Source organism: Spermophilus citellus (assembly GCF_964194105.1).
Source record: "Spermophilus citellus genome assembly, chromosome: 6".
NCBI classification, from domain to species: Eukaryota; Metazoa; Chordata; class Mammalia; order Rodentia; family Sciuridae; genus Spermophilus; species Spermophilus citellus.
The window spans coordinates 81,179,254-81,200,352 of NC_138187.1; the positions used below are offsets into that span (position 1 = coordinate 81,179,254).

Genomic DNA, 21,099 nt, shown 5'->3' on the forward strand with positions numbered 1-21,099 from the left:
GATTTGTCTTTCCTAGATTTTCATATAAATAAATGGAATCAAATAGTATGTACTCTTTTGCATTTGACTTCTTTCACTCATCAAAATGTTTGACTGCAAACATATGTGCAACCAAAGAAAAAGCACATAAAGTAGATATCATCAAAATTAAAAGCTTTTGTCCATCAAAGGCACTATGGAGAAAGTAAAGACAACCTACGGAATAGCAGAAAATAAATGCAAACTATATATCTGATAAGAGTTTACCATCAAGATTATATCAAGAACTCTTACAACTCAACACCAAAAAGACAAAGATCCCAATTATTTTCAAACTGCCCATTTTAAGGGCAATAGGGCTGGGAGTATAGCTCAATAGTAGAGCACTTTGTGAGGCCCTGAGTTCTCTGCCAAACACTGCAAAAAAAAAAAAGGGGGGGGGGGGCTGGGGATGTGGCTCAAGCGGTAACGCGCTCGCCTGGCATGCGTGCGGCCCGGGTTCGATCCTCAGCACCACATACCAACAAAGATGTTGTGTCCGCCGAGAACTAAAAATAAATATTAAAAAAAAAAAGGTAAAACAAAATAAATAATAAAAAAATTAAAAGGGTGTTTGTCCAAATATACAAATGACCAACAAGCATATGAAATGATGCCCCACATCATTAGTCATTAAAGAAATGTGAATCATAATTACATGAGATATTATTGCATACTTACTAAGTTAACTATAATACAAAAACCACAAAACATGTTCGTAAGGATATGCAAAAGATCTTCATACATTGCTGGTGGGATTGCAGTGGAAAAGTTTGGCAGTTTCTCAAGAATGTTAAACAGAATACCATATGACCCAGAAATTTGCACTGCTAAGTACACACTCAAAAAAACTGAAAACAAGAGACTCAAACAAATGCTTGTATGTCTATGTTCATGGCAGCACTAGTCACAATAGCCAAAAGGTAGCAACCGCCCAAATGTATAATAAATGTATAATAAATGATTATATAAACAAACTGTGGTGTGCACACACAATGAGATATTATTCAGCCACAAAAAGATGCAAAGTACTGCTACATGCTACACGTGGATAAACCTTTAAAACACTACACTAAGTAAAAGAAGCCACTTGGAAAAGGTTATATAGTATATGATTCCAGTTATATGAAATAATCAGAATACATAAGTTTACAGGGACAAAATGTCAGTGATTGTCACGAACATAGGAGAGAAAATGCACAATTTCCTTTTGGAGTGTTGAAAATGTTTTGGAACTAGATAGAGGTGGTGAATGTACAACATTTCATAAATATTCTGTACTGTCACTGAATTATTCACTTTAAAGTGGTGAATTTTGTGTTAATTTTACCTCTATAAAAAATGTTCTTTAGATTCATCCATATGCCTATGTATGCATCCCATTATGTATATATACCACAATTTACCTATTTTACATATTAATAAATTATTGGGTTGAATCCAATGTTTATTTCTTTTGAAATAATGTGTATTTTTTTTGAAAATGTTTATTTTTTTTTAAATAAGCACATTCACAAAATGTGGTTATGAACATTTCTATACAAATCTTTTTGCAGATGTATGTTTCATTTATTTTAGGTAAATACTTAGGACTGCCCTCACCTTTTCATAAAAGTGGGGGAAAAAAACCCAAAATGTATTATCAGTCTTAAAATGCATAGGTATCAAAAATATAACTAAAAACTCAAAAAATGGAAGCAATTTCAGATATTAAAACCAATGCTGTAATCTTAACTAAAGGCTCAACAAACTTAAGCCAATTAAACATGTCAAACTGTGAAAATAAAGAATAAAAATTAAAGAAAATTATGAAATTCTTGTACTATGTTAGCCAAAATTGGGACTATAGCTCTTTTAATACTGCTTACCTCTAAAGAGAAAATAACTCTCTTTCTTATACATTTCCAAGAATGAATTATGTAAGAATAAAGATCTTTCTGAGGAGCCACAGTAGGAATTTATAGAAGAAAACCCAGAACCAGACTGCCTGAGGTTTAGTCCAGCCCCACCTCTTGTTAGTTAAATATTTTATGCCTCAGTTTCATCATCTAAAAAACAAAGGTGATAATCAGATCCACTCCAGAAAGCTGTTGTGAATAGTGAATGACTTTGTTCCTGCAGTCTGAGAACAGCACGTGACATGTCATAACGCAAGACACTGCCACTGTCATCATCGTCATCATCCTTCCTACTTTCTACTTCGTAAAATACCCTCAAAGCCTAGTAAGATACCTATAGTTGTTCTACTGAGCAGCATTAAATAAAATTATATAACCAGTTAGTATATTTACCTAACTACCAGAGAAATTCAAATAGTTAAACTGTCAACATTGATTAAAATATGTATCCGGAGGGATTCAGTTAATGTGCCACCCCAAAGACATCAGAAAAGAGATCCATGGAGCTGCATAGTACTGCTGCACTAAAAGCAATGAAAACATGCTTCTGACATCTCACCACCCACCCTTACACCATTGACCTACCCATAGCAAACCTTCCTCCACCAACATTCTCAGGTCCATATTTTAATGCTATAGTATTATGAAAGAACAGGTTTTCAATACATTAATTGAAATCAGTGGCATAAAATATACATTTACTCAGTGTTACAAATTTTTCTCATAAACAAACCAAATAACATCGATCTCTGAACAGTGTGGATTGTAATATTACTGATATTAAATACCAACTGGGCCAATTAGACTTCTCTCTCAGGGATTTGTAAGTATTATGAGAGAGAGTCAGAAATAAGGTATAGTGAGGGTTGTATCTCATACAGAGGTCAGTTCATGATACTCACTATGAACATCCTTTAAATCATCCTTAAAATATCAGAGTTAGGCTTTGGAAGCTCAAATTTTAAGATATTATTATTGTTACTTAGCATTTAGTTGCTTTCCAAGTCCCAATTTCCAGGACCCTGGGTATACCATAGCTCCTGTCTTTAAATATGGAGATACTCAGTTGTTTTGTAGAATTAACACAACTGTCCTTAGGTTACATGAATAAATTTCTAATTTTTGTCACTATTCAAATACTTCCATACAGACTACCCAACTATACATTCAGAATCACCTACAAACACAATACAAATTTTTACTAATGAGAAAATTTATATAATACCCACTTGCTTTTTTCCCCTACATATTTTTTTCTTTCTTTTTCTTTCTTTCTTTCTTTCTTTTTTTTTTTTTTTTTTGGTACTTTACCACTGGGCTACATCCCCAATCCCTTTTATTTTGAGACAGGGTCTTGCTAAGTTATTGAGCCTGGCCTTGAACCTATGAAGATTCAATTCTGCTGCCTCAGCTTCTGCATGCCTCTGGGATTACAGGCATGCACCATCACAATTAGAATGAATATAAATTTTAACATTAAAAGTTATTTAAGTTCCTTAACAAAATGTTGCACAAATATAACAGCAGTAGAAACCAGGATAGAATGTTTACTCATGGAATAAGTAGAAAATAATTAATGACCTTATTCTTATTTTGATTACATATGAATATTTTCTCTAAAGATTTTAAAGTGGGGCTGGGGATGTGGCTCAAGCGGTAGCGCGCTCGCCTGGCGTGCGTGCGGCCCGGGTTCGATCCTCAGCACCACATACAAACAAAGATGTTGTGTCCACAGAGAACTAAAAAATAAATATTAAAAAATTCTCTCTCTCTCTCTCTCTCCTCTCTCTCCTCTTTAAAAAAAAAAATTAAAAAAAGATTTTAAAGGACAACAGGATGTTAACAAGATATCAATTACCCATTAGTAACTATTATCAAAACTGAAAAATATTTTTCTACCTAAAATCACCTTTTCCTGTAAATATTATTTCATCATAGTTACAGGAAACTAACCAAAGGAAGAAAAATAATTTTAAAAACATAAAAAAGTACACACATATAAAATATTTTATAAGAAACAACACAATGGAAAACTGGGTAAGTAAAATAATTAGAAATTTAAGTGGTACAAGAGATTTTATTAAATTGCCAAAACAAAACCTTTAAACTTTTTAACAGAATCTTGGCATTATAACAAGATCTCTTAGGAGTGTAAACAAAATTCTGCAATTATATTCTTTCCAGTGTTTCTAGGCTTTGACTCTGATCATTACACTGGCGGATAGGATTCTATTACATTAAAACAAAACTCTATATGAGAAGATTTCAAAATCTCCATAGGCTTAGAAATACGTTTTAAAGGAAATGAGATTATAAAACAAAAATGGTTAAATTCTACTGAATAAAAATAATAAATTTTGAGTCTACCTCTAAATAGGCTATATTCTATAAATAATTACATGGTCCAATGGTTGATCAGTTTAGTTGAAATGATATATGATTATTATGTTAAGTTAAATAGATCTTGTGGATTATGCTGACAAAAGCAAACCTACATTTGAAGGAGTGAGATACAACCACGTAGGCCTATCACAAATAACTAACTCTTTAACTCAGGAAATTTTCCAGGCAGTCAGAACTGAGTAAGAAGTGATGGTTACTTCTAAAAAAGTACTTAGGGCCTCCAAACTTGAGATCTCCCTGGCCTTTATGTGAACTGTCTTTAAAAGTATTCAGAAATATTGAATAAGTTTCCTTGATTTTAACTTCCTCAATGAAGGATTCATAGATTTATTCTCATAATATACTAATTATATTCTACATTATCTACTAATCTTGACTGTATGTAAGTCAGACCATTTTTTAAATAATTATTTTTAAAACAAAATTAAATGATGGAGGATATTAAACATAAGTCAACAGAAATAAGATGGTAGAGTTAAAAGAGTTAGAATAGCTAATTTGAAAAAGGATAATAACATGTATTATAATGTCAGGTACTGGGTAAGTCCTCGATCTTACGCTAATTTATGCCACTATTCCTCTTTTTCTCCCCTCACCCAAATCAAGCAGTTCTCCTTTCCAATATATTAGAAGTATTTTATAACCCAATTTTCTTATATACCCTCCAACCTTTTCATATTATTCTTCTAAGAAAAGAAATACAGACATTCTAGGCTTCATAAATTTCTTACTTAACAGTGAAGAATGTTCAACAGTATCTCTGGTCTCTACCTATTAGATGCCAGTAGCACAATCCCACTCTTCTTCAATTATGACAACCAAAGATGTCTAGGACATAGACATATATTTCCATATATACCCTGGTGAGCAATACTCTCCCCAGCTGAGAAGCACTTTAAACTGAATTGAATCAGGGCTTTGAAGTCAGCTTACATTGAAAAATCACTTTAAAGATAGCCATATGAAGGAATGCTGGTAAAGATATTATCTACTGTATCACTGTTTTCCATTATGAATATCTACAGGAGACAACTGTCTCAGACCTTGATGTAATCAGCATGCTTTCTTATGGATAACTGAGTATTCTTAACTAATTATACTCTCACTTTTTCTTTGACCACTGGAGCGCTCAAAAACAAATTCACAGTCTATCTTTGATAAAGGTGCATGAATTTATGAGTAATAAATCTCCTGAATGTCAATTCATTCTTCAACCCTAAATCTATTTTTAACCTTATTTATTTTATTATATAATGCATGTATTTTTGCATATTGGCACAAAACTTTTTTTGAATGAGATTAGGGATAAATTAACAAATAGGTAAATTATAATCTTCCCCAGCAGATCATACCCTTTGCTGCCACATTATTATTCCTCTCTAAATTTTTTGCTAGACAAAGATCCTTCAGTTTTCTTTAGCAAATGTTTATTTTCCTGTCAAAGCAAATAATTAACTAAACTGAATCACTTACATAAGCTATGTCAGATACATAATGATCAGCATAGTTTCATGTCTTTATATATTTATTAGATATGTATTTACCCCATGATAGGCACAAAATTCTAGATGTCAAATGCCCAGTGGTTCCCTGGCATCAGACTATCAGCCTGAAGGATGCTGGGAAGAAGACACACATTCTTTGTGCTCTTACTGAAGCTGGTTTGCAGTAAGTTTTCCTTTTCCCAACAAAAGCCTATTTGTAACCCATGCTGAACAGTGTTTGGAATTCAAACTAAACCCTAGTGCATGATAGATGGTGACAGAGAAGTGGCCCATACTGCATAAATGACAACTATGAAGTGTCCTACCTGGTTTTACATCCTCAGATTACTTTTGATAGTGCTGAAAGAAACCATTTTCCTCTTCATTTTAATCCTTATAACCTTTCCAAGACCTCAATTCAGATTTGTAAGATATGGATATTATAAAGGTACACTGATGGATCCATAAACAATTTGTGGTAAATTCATAAAGAAGAAAATTAACCAACAACAACAAAAAGGTGATACTGTTAATACTCAAACATACAATATGGTGAACTTCAAAAATATGCATGTTGCAAAAGACACAACAAGAATAAATTATACTGACCCATTTATGAGAAACTCTGAAAAAGACAAAACTAATCATAGTAACAGAAAGCAAATTAGTGATGGGCTAAGGTGAGGAGAGTAACAAAGGAATACAAGGAAATTTTATGGAATGATGGAAAGGTTATTTTTGATATCATATCACAATTGGGACAGTGGTTTCATAGAACATTTATTAAAACTCACCAAACTGTACACTTAAAATAGGTACAAATGTGGTATTCTTGCTAGAAATACATAAACTTGAACTAACAATGAGAAAATATTCAATAAATCCAAATTCAAAGATATTGTATAAAATAAAAACTGCCCAGTACTTTTCAAAAGTCAAGGTCACAAAGTTTTAAAAATTAAAAAAAAAGAAAATAGAAAAAAAACACGAGGAATAGTCACAGACTGGAAGAAACTAAGGGGGTATGTCAACTGAATGCAGTGTAAGATTCTGGAACAGAAAGACACTAGTGGAAAAACTGATAAAATTCAAATAAAGTTTGTAAGTTAAAGCAATAATACCATACCTATGCTAATTCCTTACTTTTGTTAACTATATCATGTGTTATGTAAGTTTTTAACACAGGGAAAGCTAAATAAAAGCTATCTGGAAACGTTCTATACTATTTTTGCAACTTAAGTCTTAAAATTTTATGCAATTGAATAGTTTTTAATGGGTTCATTTGTTGTATGTAAGCTTTAACTAATTAAAGTTGATCTAAAATTTAAAATTAAAAAAAATGTTATTAAGAAATAATCCTAACCTCAGCATAATTCTCTTTTTAAGCTCCTTAAATAATTTTTAAATAAAATTAACTACAAGATTCCAAATCTTCTTCTCTTCAATATCTGAGTCAATAAACCTATGACAAAATGCAAAACACTCTTTCTCAAAAGGATCACTAAATTGAGAAGTTATTAATTAAAATAAAAATCTCAGATACCTTCCTGAAAATAATGATATCAATAATAAAATAATTATCAAACTGTAACAATAGAATTCATAAAACTTTGAAGACTACAATAAAAAAATATTTAATTTCTATGATCTTACATCTGAAAACTCTTACATGTTTGAACTTCCAAACACACATTATCTCAGTTAATATTACTTAAAAACAGAACAACCTGGGTAGAAAAACATTCAGAGAAAAATTAATAATTTTACAGCATACCTCCTCTGTTTCCATTTTCTTCATCCTACAAAATAAAAAACAATAACCATTTATAAATACACATTTAAAAACTCTTTTTAAATCATAGCAAGGCTCAATTTAATCCAAACTAACCTCCCAATTATAATCTCACTAAAAGTGTCTTTTGTCAGAAGGTGGAATCACAAATAGAGAAGAGAAAGCTGTAAATAAAGCCAACTGAGGATACTAGGAGTTCAGTTTTTGACATGTTGATTATGAGGTATCTAATGAAGATATTCAAGAGGAGTCACCAAGTCAGCAGTAGAACAAATGAAGCTGAGTTTGGGAGAGAAGGCTGACTGGTCATTACTACCATGTACTTAAATGTGGTGACTTTAGAAGCTATTACAGGACCCAAAACTGTTTACATAAATGAATTAGTGCTAAGTTGCTACATATTTAAATTCTTGTACTCAGTCTGGAAGTTTATCTACTTGGTTTGCTGCTTTCATGCCCTGTTACCTATATCTAGCTGAGAAATTAGAAACAACCTTTAAAAAACTAGTTAAAAAATTATTTATTCAAATACTTGCTGAGCCTCTACCATATGGAAGTTACCATGTACTGTAGAAAGAAAAACAAGACATTTGATTAAGGACTGATAATTTATTACATAATTTTTGACCTTTACTTTGGCTGCTCAAATGTTGTTTTCTTCTTCTTCTGGTTATAAGCTCTGTTCTAAGACCAGTAATGCTGCCAGCTAAGTGACATAATAAAGACATTGTTATATTAATTACATGCTTTCTAAAAGCTATACAATATGAGATTTAAAAAAAAAAAAGTCTTTTGGGGCTGGGGACGTAGCTGAGTGGGTGTATGTTTCCTCAAATGCATAAGGTCCTGGTTCAATTACCATTGCAACAAAAAAGGGGAGGTTTCAATGTTTATTTTTCATGAAAAATATACAAGACTGAGACCTATTTGCAAGATTATCTGTTCGAAATAATAGTATTAATAGCTGAAATTTACTGGACAATTATTATATGTCAATTCCTGTTCTAAGTGTTTTGTATGTACTATATCATTTAAACACACAACCAGTGAGGTCACAGAGTTAAAAAAGAGATGGGACTCAAACCTAAGCTCTTTTGACTCCAATGACTATGCTATTAACAATTATATTATGCTACTGAAATTTCTAGAAATATTCCCCATTAGGAATATACTTTTGGGGCTGGAGTTGTAGCTCAGAAGTAGAGTGCTTGCCTCATACGTGTGAGGCACTGCGTTCAATTCCCAGAACCACATATAAATAAGCAAATGAAATAAAGGTCCATCAACAACTAAAAACAAATTAAAAATTTTAAAAATATATATATACTTTTAATCTAAGCTTGGTAAAATTATCTTATAAAAACTGTAACTATCTATCTGTTTGTCATGACCCAAAGTTTTTATTCAAAACAAAATAAAAAGATAAAAATACCCAACCCTAAAATATAATTATCAAGTACTCTGATATGTAACCTAATATATTAGTAATATTATTTTAGACCTTTTTAAGGTAAAGAAGAATGTTAGCCAGCAGTATTACAATATTTCAGGAAACCCATGCTGGTAAATTTTACTTCTAAATTAATAATTATTTATAATCCTTAAAAGCTATTCTGATTTTAAAAAGAGTAAAACATTTTACTAGAAAGATGTACTTAACAAAAATATAATAAGAAAGAGATGGTTTCCAGATACAATTAGATACTACCTTTTAAAAACAGATTTAGTTCCTTGAATACATATTTATTAGCCATAATCAAACCCTAGGTCTAGTACACTTACCCATTATATGACCCAGATCAGTTTTCACATCTGTTATATAAGACTGCTCCATAGGATTTTGGTGTGGATCAAGTAAGATAATGGACATAAAGAATAGTAAAGAACAGAGCAAGTATTCAATGTGTCAACTGCAATCATAATTAGTATGTTTCCCCTTTTGAGACTGTATTGCTATCTGGAACAGTATATTCATTTCATGTACTCTGACAAGAAGCTGTTTTAAAATCCTAACTCACCATCATATTACATATCTGAAAGTATTGTTCTAATCTTGTTAATTTTCTATAACTATCAAAATATTTTCATGAATAATCTCTGCTGTATACTTTGCCCAGAAAACTTACCACTTTTCTAGATATTAGGGAAATGTTACATATTAGAAAAAATAGAATGCAGTCTAGAAGACCTTGAAAAATAAATCTGGAGTTTAGAATTAGTTTGATCTTTCAGAGAAGACTAAAGTTTTTGTTCTAGAAAATGAAAAAAATCTTTAAAAAAAGATAATCAAAATGAAAATACAACAATAAGATAGGGAAAAAAAAAGAAAAGACAGTAGGGAAGGCAAGTATGTCTGGGAGACCAAAAAGAAATAGAAATGGACTTGTGTTTTTTCCAAGTTTATTTATCTTACCTTATATGAAAACTGAATTGCAGACTCTGGGGGATAAACAATAAAATGTCTTAATGTAAAACCAAAGCCTTGAGATGTTCTTTTCAGCATAACTGTTTTGGGACCTGGCCAGGAGAACGTTTCATCTTCGGATGGTGATACAGTTTCACTTTGTTCTTTTCCATCTTTATTTTTTGATACCTAAAGTTAAAAGATTTGTAAAAGTTAACTAGAGAATACATTATATGTGCTCACTTAGAAAAAAATTACATGTGACATATAATATCTGAATACAGATATGAACTTAATGGAAACAAAGAATTATATTCTGATTCATAAATTAAATGTATTGAAACAAATCATGTGATCATCAAAAACTAATATTTTTGTCTAGAAAATTATGATGTTATGAAAAATTAATCAAAAGCAAAAAGGAACTCTTGGAAATTAGAAATACAATCACTAAGATTTAAAATGCAACAAAGGAATAAAAGATAATAAAATCTCACAGTGCACAAAGAACTAAAAAACAAATTATGAAAGATATATGGAACTCTCACAAATTAAGTCCTAACCTTATTAGTCCAATGGCAACAAAAATAATTTTAAAATAATAGAAAAGGACTTCGGGTTCTGAGCACAAACTTAGAATCCACATCGATAATCCTTCCAACATATCCTGGTCTTTGAACTCTCCTGCACTCTTGGCTTTGGCTTGGTCATGAGTGAAAGCCTTTTACTCAAAATCAAGAACCCTACTTAGACCCATCACCTGCTTCTCCCTCTTACCCCAGCCCTTACAATTATTCAATCTGGGGATCTTACCACCCTTTCCCAGTTCCTTACCGACCCTAAGTCTTTAATTCCCTCTTAAGCCAACTTCAACTCATTCCTTCGTCTTCTGACACATTCTTACTTGCTCAGTCACCTGACAAAACCTAACCTCAGATAAACCAATACTGCCTATTTTAGATCTGTTCCTATGCAGACAAACATATATGGAGAAAAACAAAAATATTTTCACTTACAGTCATGATCATTAACCTCAATAGACCCCATAATGCTGTCAAGTCAATGATAATACATTCTCTCTGGTCCATTCAGCTAAATGTTTCATCCCTTCTCCCTTCCTCCCTTGTAGCAGATGACCCTACTTTCTATTACATTAAGAAAGTAGCAGCAAAGAAGAGAGAACTTAATCTTCTGTCACACCTACCAGCCTGTCTGCAATTGTGCCCAACAATGGATACTGTCCAGTCTCCTAAGGCCCTGCCACTTGCATTCTAGATCCCATCACTGTAGTTTTCAAAAATATGGATCCAGTAATTCTCCCCTCTCTTTTCTGCATCATCACTCTATCATTCCCATATGCATCCACATGTTCTGCAACTTCTTTCTTTCATCTTAACTACAAAATTCATACAACCTCTCTAGTAAACATTTTGTTTGTCAGTTTCTCCTTAGAGAAAAGCTTTTTTTTTTTTGGTTTTGTTTTGGTACTGGGGATTGAACCCAAGGCACTTGAACACTGAGCCACATGTCTGCCCCTTTTTTGAATGTCATTTAAAGATAAGGTCTTACTGGGTAGCTTCGGGCCTCCCTAAGATGCTGAGGCTGGCTTTGAACTCACGATCCCCCTGCCTATACGTCCCAAGCCACTGGGATTACAGCTGTGCACCACCAGCTAAAGCAAAGCTCTTGAAAGTTATATTTGCTATTTTTTTCCCTCTCATTTTCTCTTAAATCTCATTAAACTGGGCTGTTACCTTCATAACTCTTTAAAACTGATCTTGTCAATATCACCAATGGCTTCTACACTGATAAACTAAATGGTCAATTCTTAGTTCATATCTTACGTTATCTATCAGATAACATGGGGATTACTTCCTCCTTGAAAAATTTCTCCACTTTACTTCCCACACTGATTTTCCTCCCAACTCATGGGCTATTTTTTTCTCTGTCTCCTTTGCTACTTTGTCTACTAAATTTCTGAACTTGGAAGTATCCAAGACTCGGTCCATATACTTCTCTACCATACTCTTGTCATCTGGAGATTTCATTCAGTCTTATGCCTTAATAAACACCATGTATGTGGATGACTCCCAAATATTTATCTCTAGCCCAGACATCTCCACAGATAGGTATCTCAAACTTTACCTGTCTATACTGCTGATAAGACTTCAATTTCAAGCCAGCCTTTTTGAAATGTCACCTTTATCAAACAGAAAATACTTGAATATGCTTGATTCTACTATATTTTTTATTATCTCTTACCAGTAAATTTATCTATTCTTCCACAAAGATTTGCTTCATATGAAGATGGGAAGATAGGTAGATAATAACATTACCCAGTTGAATTTGCAGTAGGAGTAACTACATGATTAGAATGTGAATAAAAGTAAGGTGTAATATACAAAGTCAACAGTATTTCTACAGACTAGCAATGAGTAATTGAAAATTTAAAAGATTTATAATTAAAAAAATGGGGGTTGGGGTTGTGGCTCAGCAGTAGAGCGCTCACCTAGCACGTGTGAGGCCCTGGGTTTGATCCTCAGCACCACATAAAAATAAATAAACAAAATAAAGAAAAGAAATTGGTAAAAAGAGAAAGACATTTAAAAATATATATAATAAATTAATTAATTAATTAATTTAAAAAGTGGCACTAAAATGTGAAATATTTAGAGATAAGTCTGAAAAAAAGACTTGCAAGACCTGCAAACTAAAACTCTGAAAGGCTACTGAGACATATTAAAGAATACTTAAATAAATGAAGAGATATACCATGTTCATGGTTCAAAAACCCATACCTCTTCCAAAATTCATCTGTAGATTCAGTGCAATCCTAATCAAAATCCCAGGAAACTTTTGCAAAGAAGCTGCTATTTCTAAAATTCACGTTAAAATGCAAAGAACCTAAAATAGCTTAAATAGCTTCAAAAAAGAACCAAGTTAGTATGCATATACTACAAGTCTTCAAGACTCAAAAACCTATAGTAATCAAGAAAATACAGTGTTAGAAACAAGAGACATAGATCCATAGAACAGAATAGAGTCCAGCTACAGACCCACAATTGCATGATGCAGTGACTCTACTCCTAGGTATTTAAATCAAGAAAAACATGAACATCTGTACATGTTTTTCTTGATTAACTTCGTACTACACAAATACTACAACACAACAGTCCTGGTACACCTGGCTATCCACATGCAAAATATATAAAACTTTTATCTCTAACTCATATGTCACATACAAAAATTAATTCAAATGATTATACACTTAAAACTACTGGGGAAAAAAGCAGACAAAAATCTTTATGAACTTAAGGTTAGGCTGAGATTTCTCAGATATGACATCAAAGAGCCAGGTGCGGTGGTGCATGCCTGTAATCCCAGAAACTAGGGAGGCTGAGGCAGGAGGATCACAAGTTCAAAGCCAGCCTCAAAAACTTAGCAAAGCCCTAAGCAACAATCTTCAACCCTCTACCTGTGCAAAAGGGGGCAGAAGATGAGCATACTTTACCAAAGAAGTCTACCTAGATGCAAATAAGTATTATGAAGAGATAACCAACATATAGTCAATAGGAAAATACAAACTAAAACCACAATTATCACTACATTCCCTTAGAAGTACTAAAATTATAAAGACTAACTATACCAAGTGCTGGATGAGAAGGATAAGAAGCAACTGAAACTTTCAGATACTGCTAGTAAGAACCTAAAATGGTACAAACACTGGAAAATAGCCTGATAGTTTTTCAAAAAGTTAAATATATTTTATCTACTATATGAAGAAACCATTCTGTTCCTAGGTAAATACCTAAGAGAAATCTGAAAGTACATGTTAATATAAAGATGAATACAGAAATGTTCATAGCAGCTTTCTCTGTGATAGCCACAAACTGGAAAATATCCTAAATGCTTTATCAATAGATGAATAGACAAATAAACTATAAATATAAACAACACAAGATTACTTAGCAATGAAATGAAATGAACTATGGATATATGTAGCTATGTGTTAATTATGCTGATTTAAAGAACCCAAAGCAAGAACTAGTACATACTACTATATGATTCCATTTGTATAAAATCCTAGAAAAAAATGCTAAAATCTATTCTATACTGACCAAAAGTAGATTAATGGTTGCTCAGGTAGGTGGTAGGGAGGGAGATACCACAAAGCAGCATGAAGAAACTGGGGTGGGTGAGTGATTAATATGTTCATTACCTTATGACTATGGTAATGTTTTCAAGGGTGCATACATGTCTAAAAAGGTCAAATTATATGGTTTAAATATATGCAATTGATTATATGTCTAGCATACCTTAATTAAGATATTCAAACAAAAATAGAGGTAATGAAATAACTACCAGGAAACTCAGGAAGAGGCTATCAGAGGTGGCAAAATAAAATGCATACGAAAGAAAGGGTCTGAAATCTGGAAGAAATACAGAAGTTTCTTCAACAGCATTGTGATGTTGAAATCTATGAAGAGTTTCTAAGGGTTCATTTTATTATGTCATATGATGTCAATATGTATTACATATATTATTTTGTATTTATCAAATATACACATAAACATTCTTAAAAGTAATTCTATTTAACACTGCAAAAATTAACAATCATTTTATATCTAAAGGATACTACTTTGAATAGAAGATTCTATTTTGATTCTGTCTCTTTTTATCTAACTCAACATTTTAATTTTCAGTTTTAGCACTGTGATTAAGAACTTGGGCTGGGGTTGTGGCTCAGTTGCAGAGCGCTTGCCTCACACATGTGAGGCACTGGGTTCAATTCTCAGCACCACATTAAAAAAAATAAACAAAATAAAAATATTGTGTCCATATATAAATAAAATATTTAAAAAAAAAGAACTTGGGATCAGTCACTAATCCTGGCTCTGCCATTTGCTGATTTTATAATAGAGGACAATTACTTAACTTCTATTAAGCCTCAATTTTTTCACCCATAAAATAATAATAAAGCACTCTCTCAAAGAATTAATGTATACTCAGTGAGAAACATATGTAAAATACCAAGCATAGAAACATTTAATAAATATTAGTTCCTTGTTCTTTCTCTGCACACACAACATATACCATCTTCTCTAATTATCTTTTTAAATTTATTTTTCCTGGTAATCCTTTAAGTCACAATATTTCACAATGTTTTAACATAACTAATGTGCAAAATGCAGTTGGAAAGATGCATTAAAGCAAACTTTCTGAACTTCAGCAAATAACAGAGACTGTGGAAACAAAGCTGATTTAAGCAGGCTGGAGTTGTGGCTCAGTGGAAGAGCATATGGGTGAGGCACTGGGTTCAATTCTCAGCACTACATACAAATAAATAAAATAGAGATCCAACACTAAAAAATATTTTTTTAAAAAAGCTGGGTTAAGCAATCAATAGATGAGAAGAAACTGGATCTTACATAGCAGATAATTTTTTTCCTCCCTATTTTTAGCTCTTTGGATGAACAAGAATTCTACAGTCAACTATAGAAATTTCGGATCACAAGTTCTAAGTCAGCCTCAGCAACTTAGTAAGACCTGTAGGAAAATAAAAATTTTAAAAAGGGCTGAAACTCAGCGGTAAAGCACCCTGGGTTTAATTCCCAATACCCACCCCTCAAAAAAGAAATTTTGTATGTTAGAAACTAATTATTGATAAACTTATCATATATCTCTCCTTCTCAGATTTTGGGTTTGTTATAACACTGTCAAATAAAATTATACGAGGCCACTACATAAAATAAGCTCCTTCACTGGGCCCCAACAGATGAGACTAAAAACCAAAATAGAGTCACTCATACTAAAGTTCCAAATCAAACTGAAACTACCTTGTTGAATGACATTCTGAGAAACCAGGAGAGAGAGATAACAACCAAATTTCCAAACAGGCCAGTTTCAATCAGCATGATAATAAAGTTCCTTCTGCTGTAACCCTTACTAAAGAAAGACACTTGAAGTAACCTGGTGTTAACTAGTGTGTTGTTTTCTTTTGTGCCCACGCTCCCCACCTGCGCCTGTGCACACCCTACAAGGAATGCAACTTTGAAATGACCAATCTGCTAATTTTTTCTGCTTTCTTTAGATCTTCTGTCTATAAAACCAACCCCTTCTGCTCATATCATGGGAGTATTTATTCTGTTTTATTGAGTAAGGTGTTTCCCTATTCCAGAATCACAAATAAAGCCAATTAATAAGATAATAATTTGTTGTAATTTTGTCTTTGGACAACACCAAACTGATCAACATGGAGAATTCAAGCAGCGTTGTCCCAAGTGACTGCAAAAGTGATCAGATGATTACTAGGTAGAGTCTGGAAGCTAAAGATTATTCTAGGCTTAATTACCCAGTTTGGTTAAGCTTTAAGTGGGGACTGGCTTCTCCTTTTTTAATCCAAATGAAAGCATCATTTTACATATGCAGCTCATGCTCTTAGCTCAAGCACTCACTCTTCTTGTTCATTAAGTAAATAGTCACAGAGAATGTACTTTGTATACAACACAGTTTCACAAAGCATAGCTCCCAGGATGAACAAAATATGCACTAAATTTTTAATTTATTTTTTAAATTAAGCATTTCATTTTGAGACAATTTTAGAGTCACAGGTAGTTGTGAGAAATAATAGAGAAAGAGAGAGCTCATGTAACCTTTGTGCATTTTCCTTCAACAGGAAAACACCCAAATATTGACATATATAATCTGCCTATCTTCTTCAGATTTCCCCATCTTTACTAGTACTCATGTTTTCTTTTTTATTTGGGGGGCTGGGGGATTCTGTGCAGTTTTACCACATGGATAGGTTTGTGTATCCTCCCCCAACCAAGGTATGGAACCGTTAGTTCCATTACCACAGGATCTTTCCTATACTCCTTCACAACTATACCTACTCTCCCCCCTCACCCAGTCCCTAACCCTGGGCAACCACCAATCTATTCTACCTTTCCATCATTTTTGTAAATTCAAGAATGTTATAAAAAATGGACTCATATTATACTCAGAAATTGTTTGGGATTGGATTTTTTATAATTTTCTGGAGATTCATTTAGGTTGTTGAGTGTCTCGATACTTCATTGCTTTTTATTGCTTGCTTAGTAGTAGTCCTTGGTATGAATGTGCTTCACTTAATATATTTAATTATTAACCTGTAAAAGGACATATAAGGGCTAGGACTGTAGCTCAGTGGCAGAGTATTTGCCTACCATGTATAAAGCCCTAGGTATGATCCCCACAAAAGGAAAAAAGAACATCTAAGTTGTTTCTGATTTGGGCCTCTTTTTTAATAAATTTACTATGAATATTCATGGACTTATTTTCATGTGACAAATTTCAACTTCTCTGGAATAAATATCCAGAGTACAATTACTGTTTTATGTACATTTGGACTACTATAATAGAAAGCACAGGCTGGGTGGCTTATAAACAATGGAAATTTATTTCTTACAGTTCTAAAAGGTGGGAACTTCAAGTTCAAAGCAATTGCAGACCTGGTGTTTGGTGAGTGTCTTCTTCCTCAGAGATGGCCCCTTCTTGTGGTATTCTCACATGATGGAAGTAGAAGGAAGTTCTCAGGGTCTCTTTTTAAAAGGCACAGATCCATTCATCAGGACTCTGCCTTCATAACCTAATCACTTTCCAAAGTCTTCACCTCCTAAAACCATCAATGTGAGGCTTAGGATTTCAGCATACACATTTTGGGAGGACACAAACATTCACATTACAGCATAAAGTAACTGCATGCGTTATAAGAAACTGTCCAATTCTTTGGCAATTTTATATTGCCCACCAGCAATCCATGAATGCTTCTGTTTCTCCACATCCTCCACAACATTTGGTACTACTATATTTTAGTCACTGTGATAGGTACGTGATATCCTGTGATCTTAATTTACATATTCCTAACAGCTAATGAAGTTGAATTTCTGTTCATGTGCTCATGTTCATGTTGCCACCTTGATTACATAATTTAAAAGCACAAAAGACTGAGATTTAATCTAAGTGAGCCCTTTCCCGTAATAAGAGTAAACCAAGATACAGATTTGGTTAAGTGATATATCCAAGATCATGGCTGACTACAATCAGGAAAAAAAAGTAAAATCATGGTTTCCTGAATCTGAGGCTAGAATATTTGCTATTACATTATTTTTCACTGTCTCTTCCTAACTTATAACCTGCCTAGATTCTTGCCCCAATAGCTCTTTGATCTAATTTACTGCCTTTTTTTTTCATTTTCTTTTTCTGTAGGACTCTAATACTTTAAAAACTATGTGTATTAAATTCATTTCTAGTATATCATTATTACTTGGCCTCACAGCTCCCAAATACATTCAAGTTTTCTTTTAAATTATATAGCAAACTTGGATCATGGTTTCATGTTGCAAGTTTCTGAACTAGACTTGCTATGTCTGGTTTCACTGGACTATTTATACAAAAAGAAAGGAAGGGATGAAGAGGAAGCAATGTCTTTTTTGCTGTCTGCAAACTAACATTTTAAATTTATTTGTTCTAATTTGTCATACATGACAGCAGAATGAATTTTTCAATTCATAGTACACATATAGAGCACAGTTTTTCATGTTTCTGGCTGTACACAAAATAGAGTCACACCATTCATGTCTTCATACATGTACTTAGGGTACCGATGTCCATCTCATTCCACCATCTTTCCTATCCCATGCCCTCTACCTTCCCCTTCCTCCCCTTTGCCCTATCTAAAAGGTCCTCCCTTTCTCCCATGCCCCGCCCCATTATGGTTCAGCATCCACATATCAGAGAAAATATTCGGCCTTTAATTTTTTGGGATTGGCTTACTTCACTTAGCATGATATTCTCCAACTCCATCCATTTACCTGCAAATGCCATGATTTTATTATCTTTTGGTGTGGAGTAATATTCCACTATGTATATATACCACAGTTTCTTTACCCATCTATTGAAGGGCATATAAGTTGCTTCCACAATTTAGATATTGTGAATCATGCTGCTATAAACATTGATGATGGCTGTGTCACTGTAGTATCCTGTTTAAGTCCTTTGGGTATAGAGCAAGGAGTGGAATAGCTGGGTCAAATGATGGTTCCATTCCAAGTTCTCCAAAGAAGCTCCATACTGCTTTCCATATTAGTTGCACCAATTTGCAGTCCCACCAACAAATGTATGAGTGTGCCTTTTCCCCCACATCCTCGTCAATACTTATTGTTGTTTGTATTCTTAATAGCTGCCATTCTGACTGGCATGAAATGAAATCTTAGAGTAGTTTTGATTTGCATTTCTCTAATTGCTAGAGATGTTGAAACATTTTCCCATATATTTGTTGATTGATTGTGTATTATCTTCTGAGAATTGTCTGTCATTTCCTTGGCCCATTTATTGATTGGGTTCTTGGGAGTCTTAGGGGGTTAAGTTTTTTGAATTCTTTATACATCCTAGAGATTAGTGCTCTATCAAATGTGTGTGTGGTAAAAAATTGCTACTATTTTGTAAGCTCTCTCTTCACTTCACTGATTTCTTTTGCTAAGAAGCTTTTCAGTTTGAATCCATCCCATTTATTGATTCTTGATTTATTTCTTGTGCTATGGGAGTCTTGTTAAGGAAGTCAGGGCCTAATCCGACATGATGGAAATTTGGGCCTATTTTTTTTTTTTTCTACTAGGTGCAGGGTCTCTGGTCTAATTCCTAGGTCCTTGATCTACTTTGAGTTGAGCTTTGTGCATGGTGAGAGATAGGGGCTTAATTTCATTTTGCTGCATGTGGATTTCCAGTTCTTCCAGCACCATTTGTTGGAAGAGGCTATCTTTTCTCCAATATATGTTTTTGGCACCTTATCTAATATGAGATAACTGTATTTATGAGGGTATGTCTCTGTGTCCTCTATTCTGTACCATCGGTCTACAAGTATATTTTGATGCCAATACCATGCCATTTTTGTCACTATTGCTCTGTAGTATGGATTAAGATCTGGTGTAGTGATGCCACCTGCTTCACTCTTTTTGCTATGCATTGCTTTGGCTATTCTGGGTCTCTTATTTTTCCAGATGAATTTCATAATTGCTTTTTCTATATCTATGAAGATATCACTGGGATTTTGATCGCTATATCTTGTTTCATTGAACTATTTATACAAAAAGAAAAGATGGGATGAAGAGGAGGCAATGTCATTTTTGCTGTCTGAAAACTAAGATTTTTTTAATGGTACAGCTCAGTTGTTGCAATTATTCAACCCATCCAGAACATCGCATTGAAGTTCCTCTAATCTCCTACCTTTTCTCTGCAGGAAAGAAGGGAGGGTTACATTTTCATGGGCCTGTATACAAAAAAAAAAGAAAGAAAGAAAGAAGTAGCAGCAGCAGCAGCAAAGAAATATTCATATGTTCCTTCTTCACTCCTTCTACATACCCACAGTGCCTCTGATCTCTTGGATTATACAAAAAGGGCAAGCTGTGGGAAGACCCAGCAGTCATAGACTCTCCACTTAAGAAGACCTCTAATACTATTCCTCTACATACATCTCTTTTCCCCATGATGAGCAACCAAGTCATGTACACAAATGGCATGAAAGGGCAAGAAGCCAAGGAATGACTACAGTAATAGCAGTTAAATTCCTGTGGACTGAGAACTGTCATTTGATTCCCTTAAAAGACTTCATAACAAGGTCATTTGATTGAATAATACTCAAGGTTAAGAGAAGCCAAAATAAAGGATAAAAACTAACTATAAAAGTTAGATATAATAACTAGACAAAGCAAACTAAATGAAGGGTGAGAGAAAGTATAAGGGGAAAACACCCATCGTATAACAATACAAGTTATATAAGCCTCACATAGAGAATACAAACCGGCATGACTGAACTTAGAAGATAGTGAGAATGTTCTAAAATATTGTGATGAAAATTTCACAACTATATAAATCTTCCACAAACAATGAAATGTATACTTAAAATGGGTAAAAATTTTTGTTTGTAAATTATACTTCAATAAAGATAGATCTTAAGGGGGGGGGGAGAAACTTTAAATCAAATTGTACAAAGTCTAAATTTTGTCAGAGATAAAAGAGAGAGGGCTGTCACACAAGTAAATATAATAGAGTTATGAAAGAATA

At 33.3% G+C, this 21,099-nt stretch overlaps 1 protein-coding gene across 7 annotated transcripts in view; it reads right to left on the reverse strand.

Annotated features, from left to right (window-relative positions):
- ARHGAP21 (Rho GTPase activating protein 21) overlaps window positions 1-21,099 on the reverse strand; it is a 140,097-nt gene that overhangs the window by 69,598 nt on the left and 49,400 nt on the right. For all 7 annotated transcript variants that reach the window (XM_081297759.1, XM_081297755.1, XM_081297761.1 and 4 more), the window contains exons 3-4: window positions 10,009-10,188; window positions 7,578-7,602 (exon numbers count right to left, since the gene is read on the reverse strand). In XM_081297759.1, the coding sequence (XP_081153885.1) occupies window positions 7,578-7,602; window positions 10,009-10,188 (205 nt within the window). The remainder of the gene's footprint in view (window positions 1-7,577; window positions 7,603-10,008; window positions 10,189-21,099) is intronic.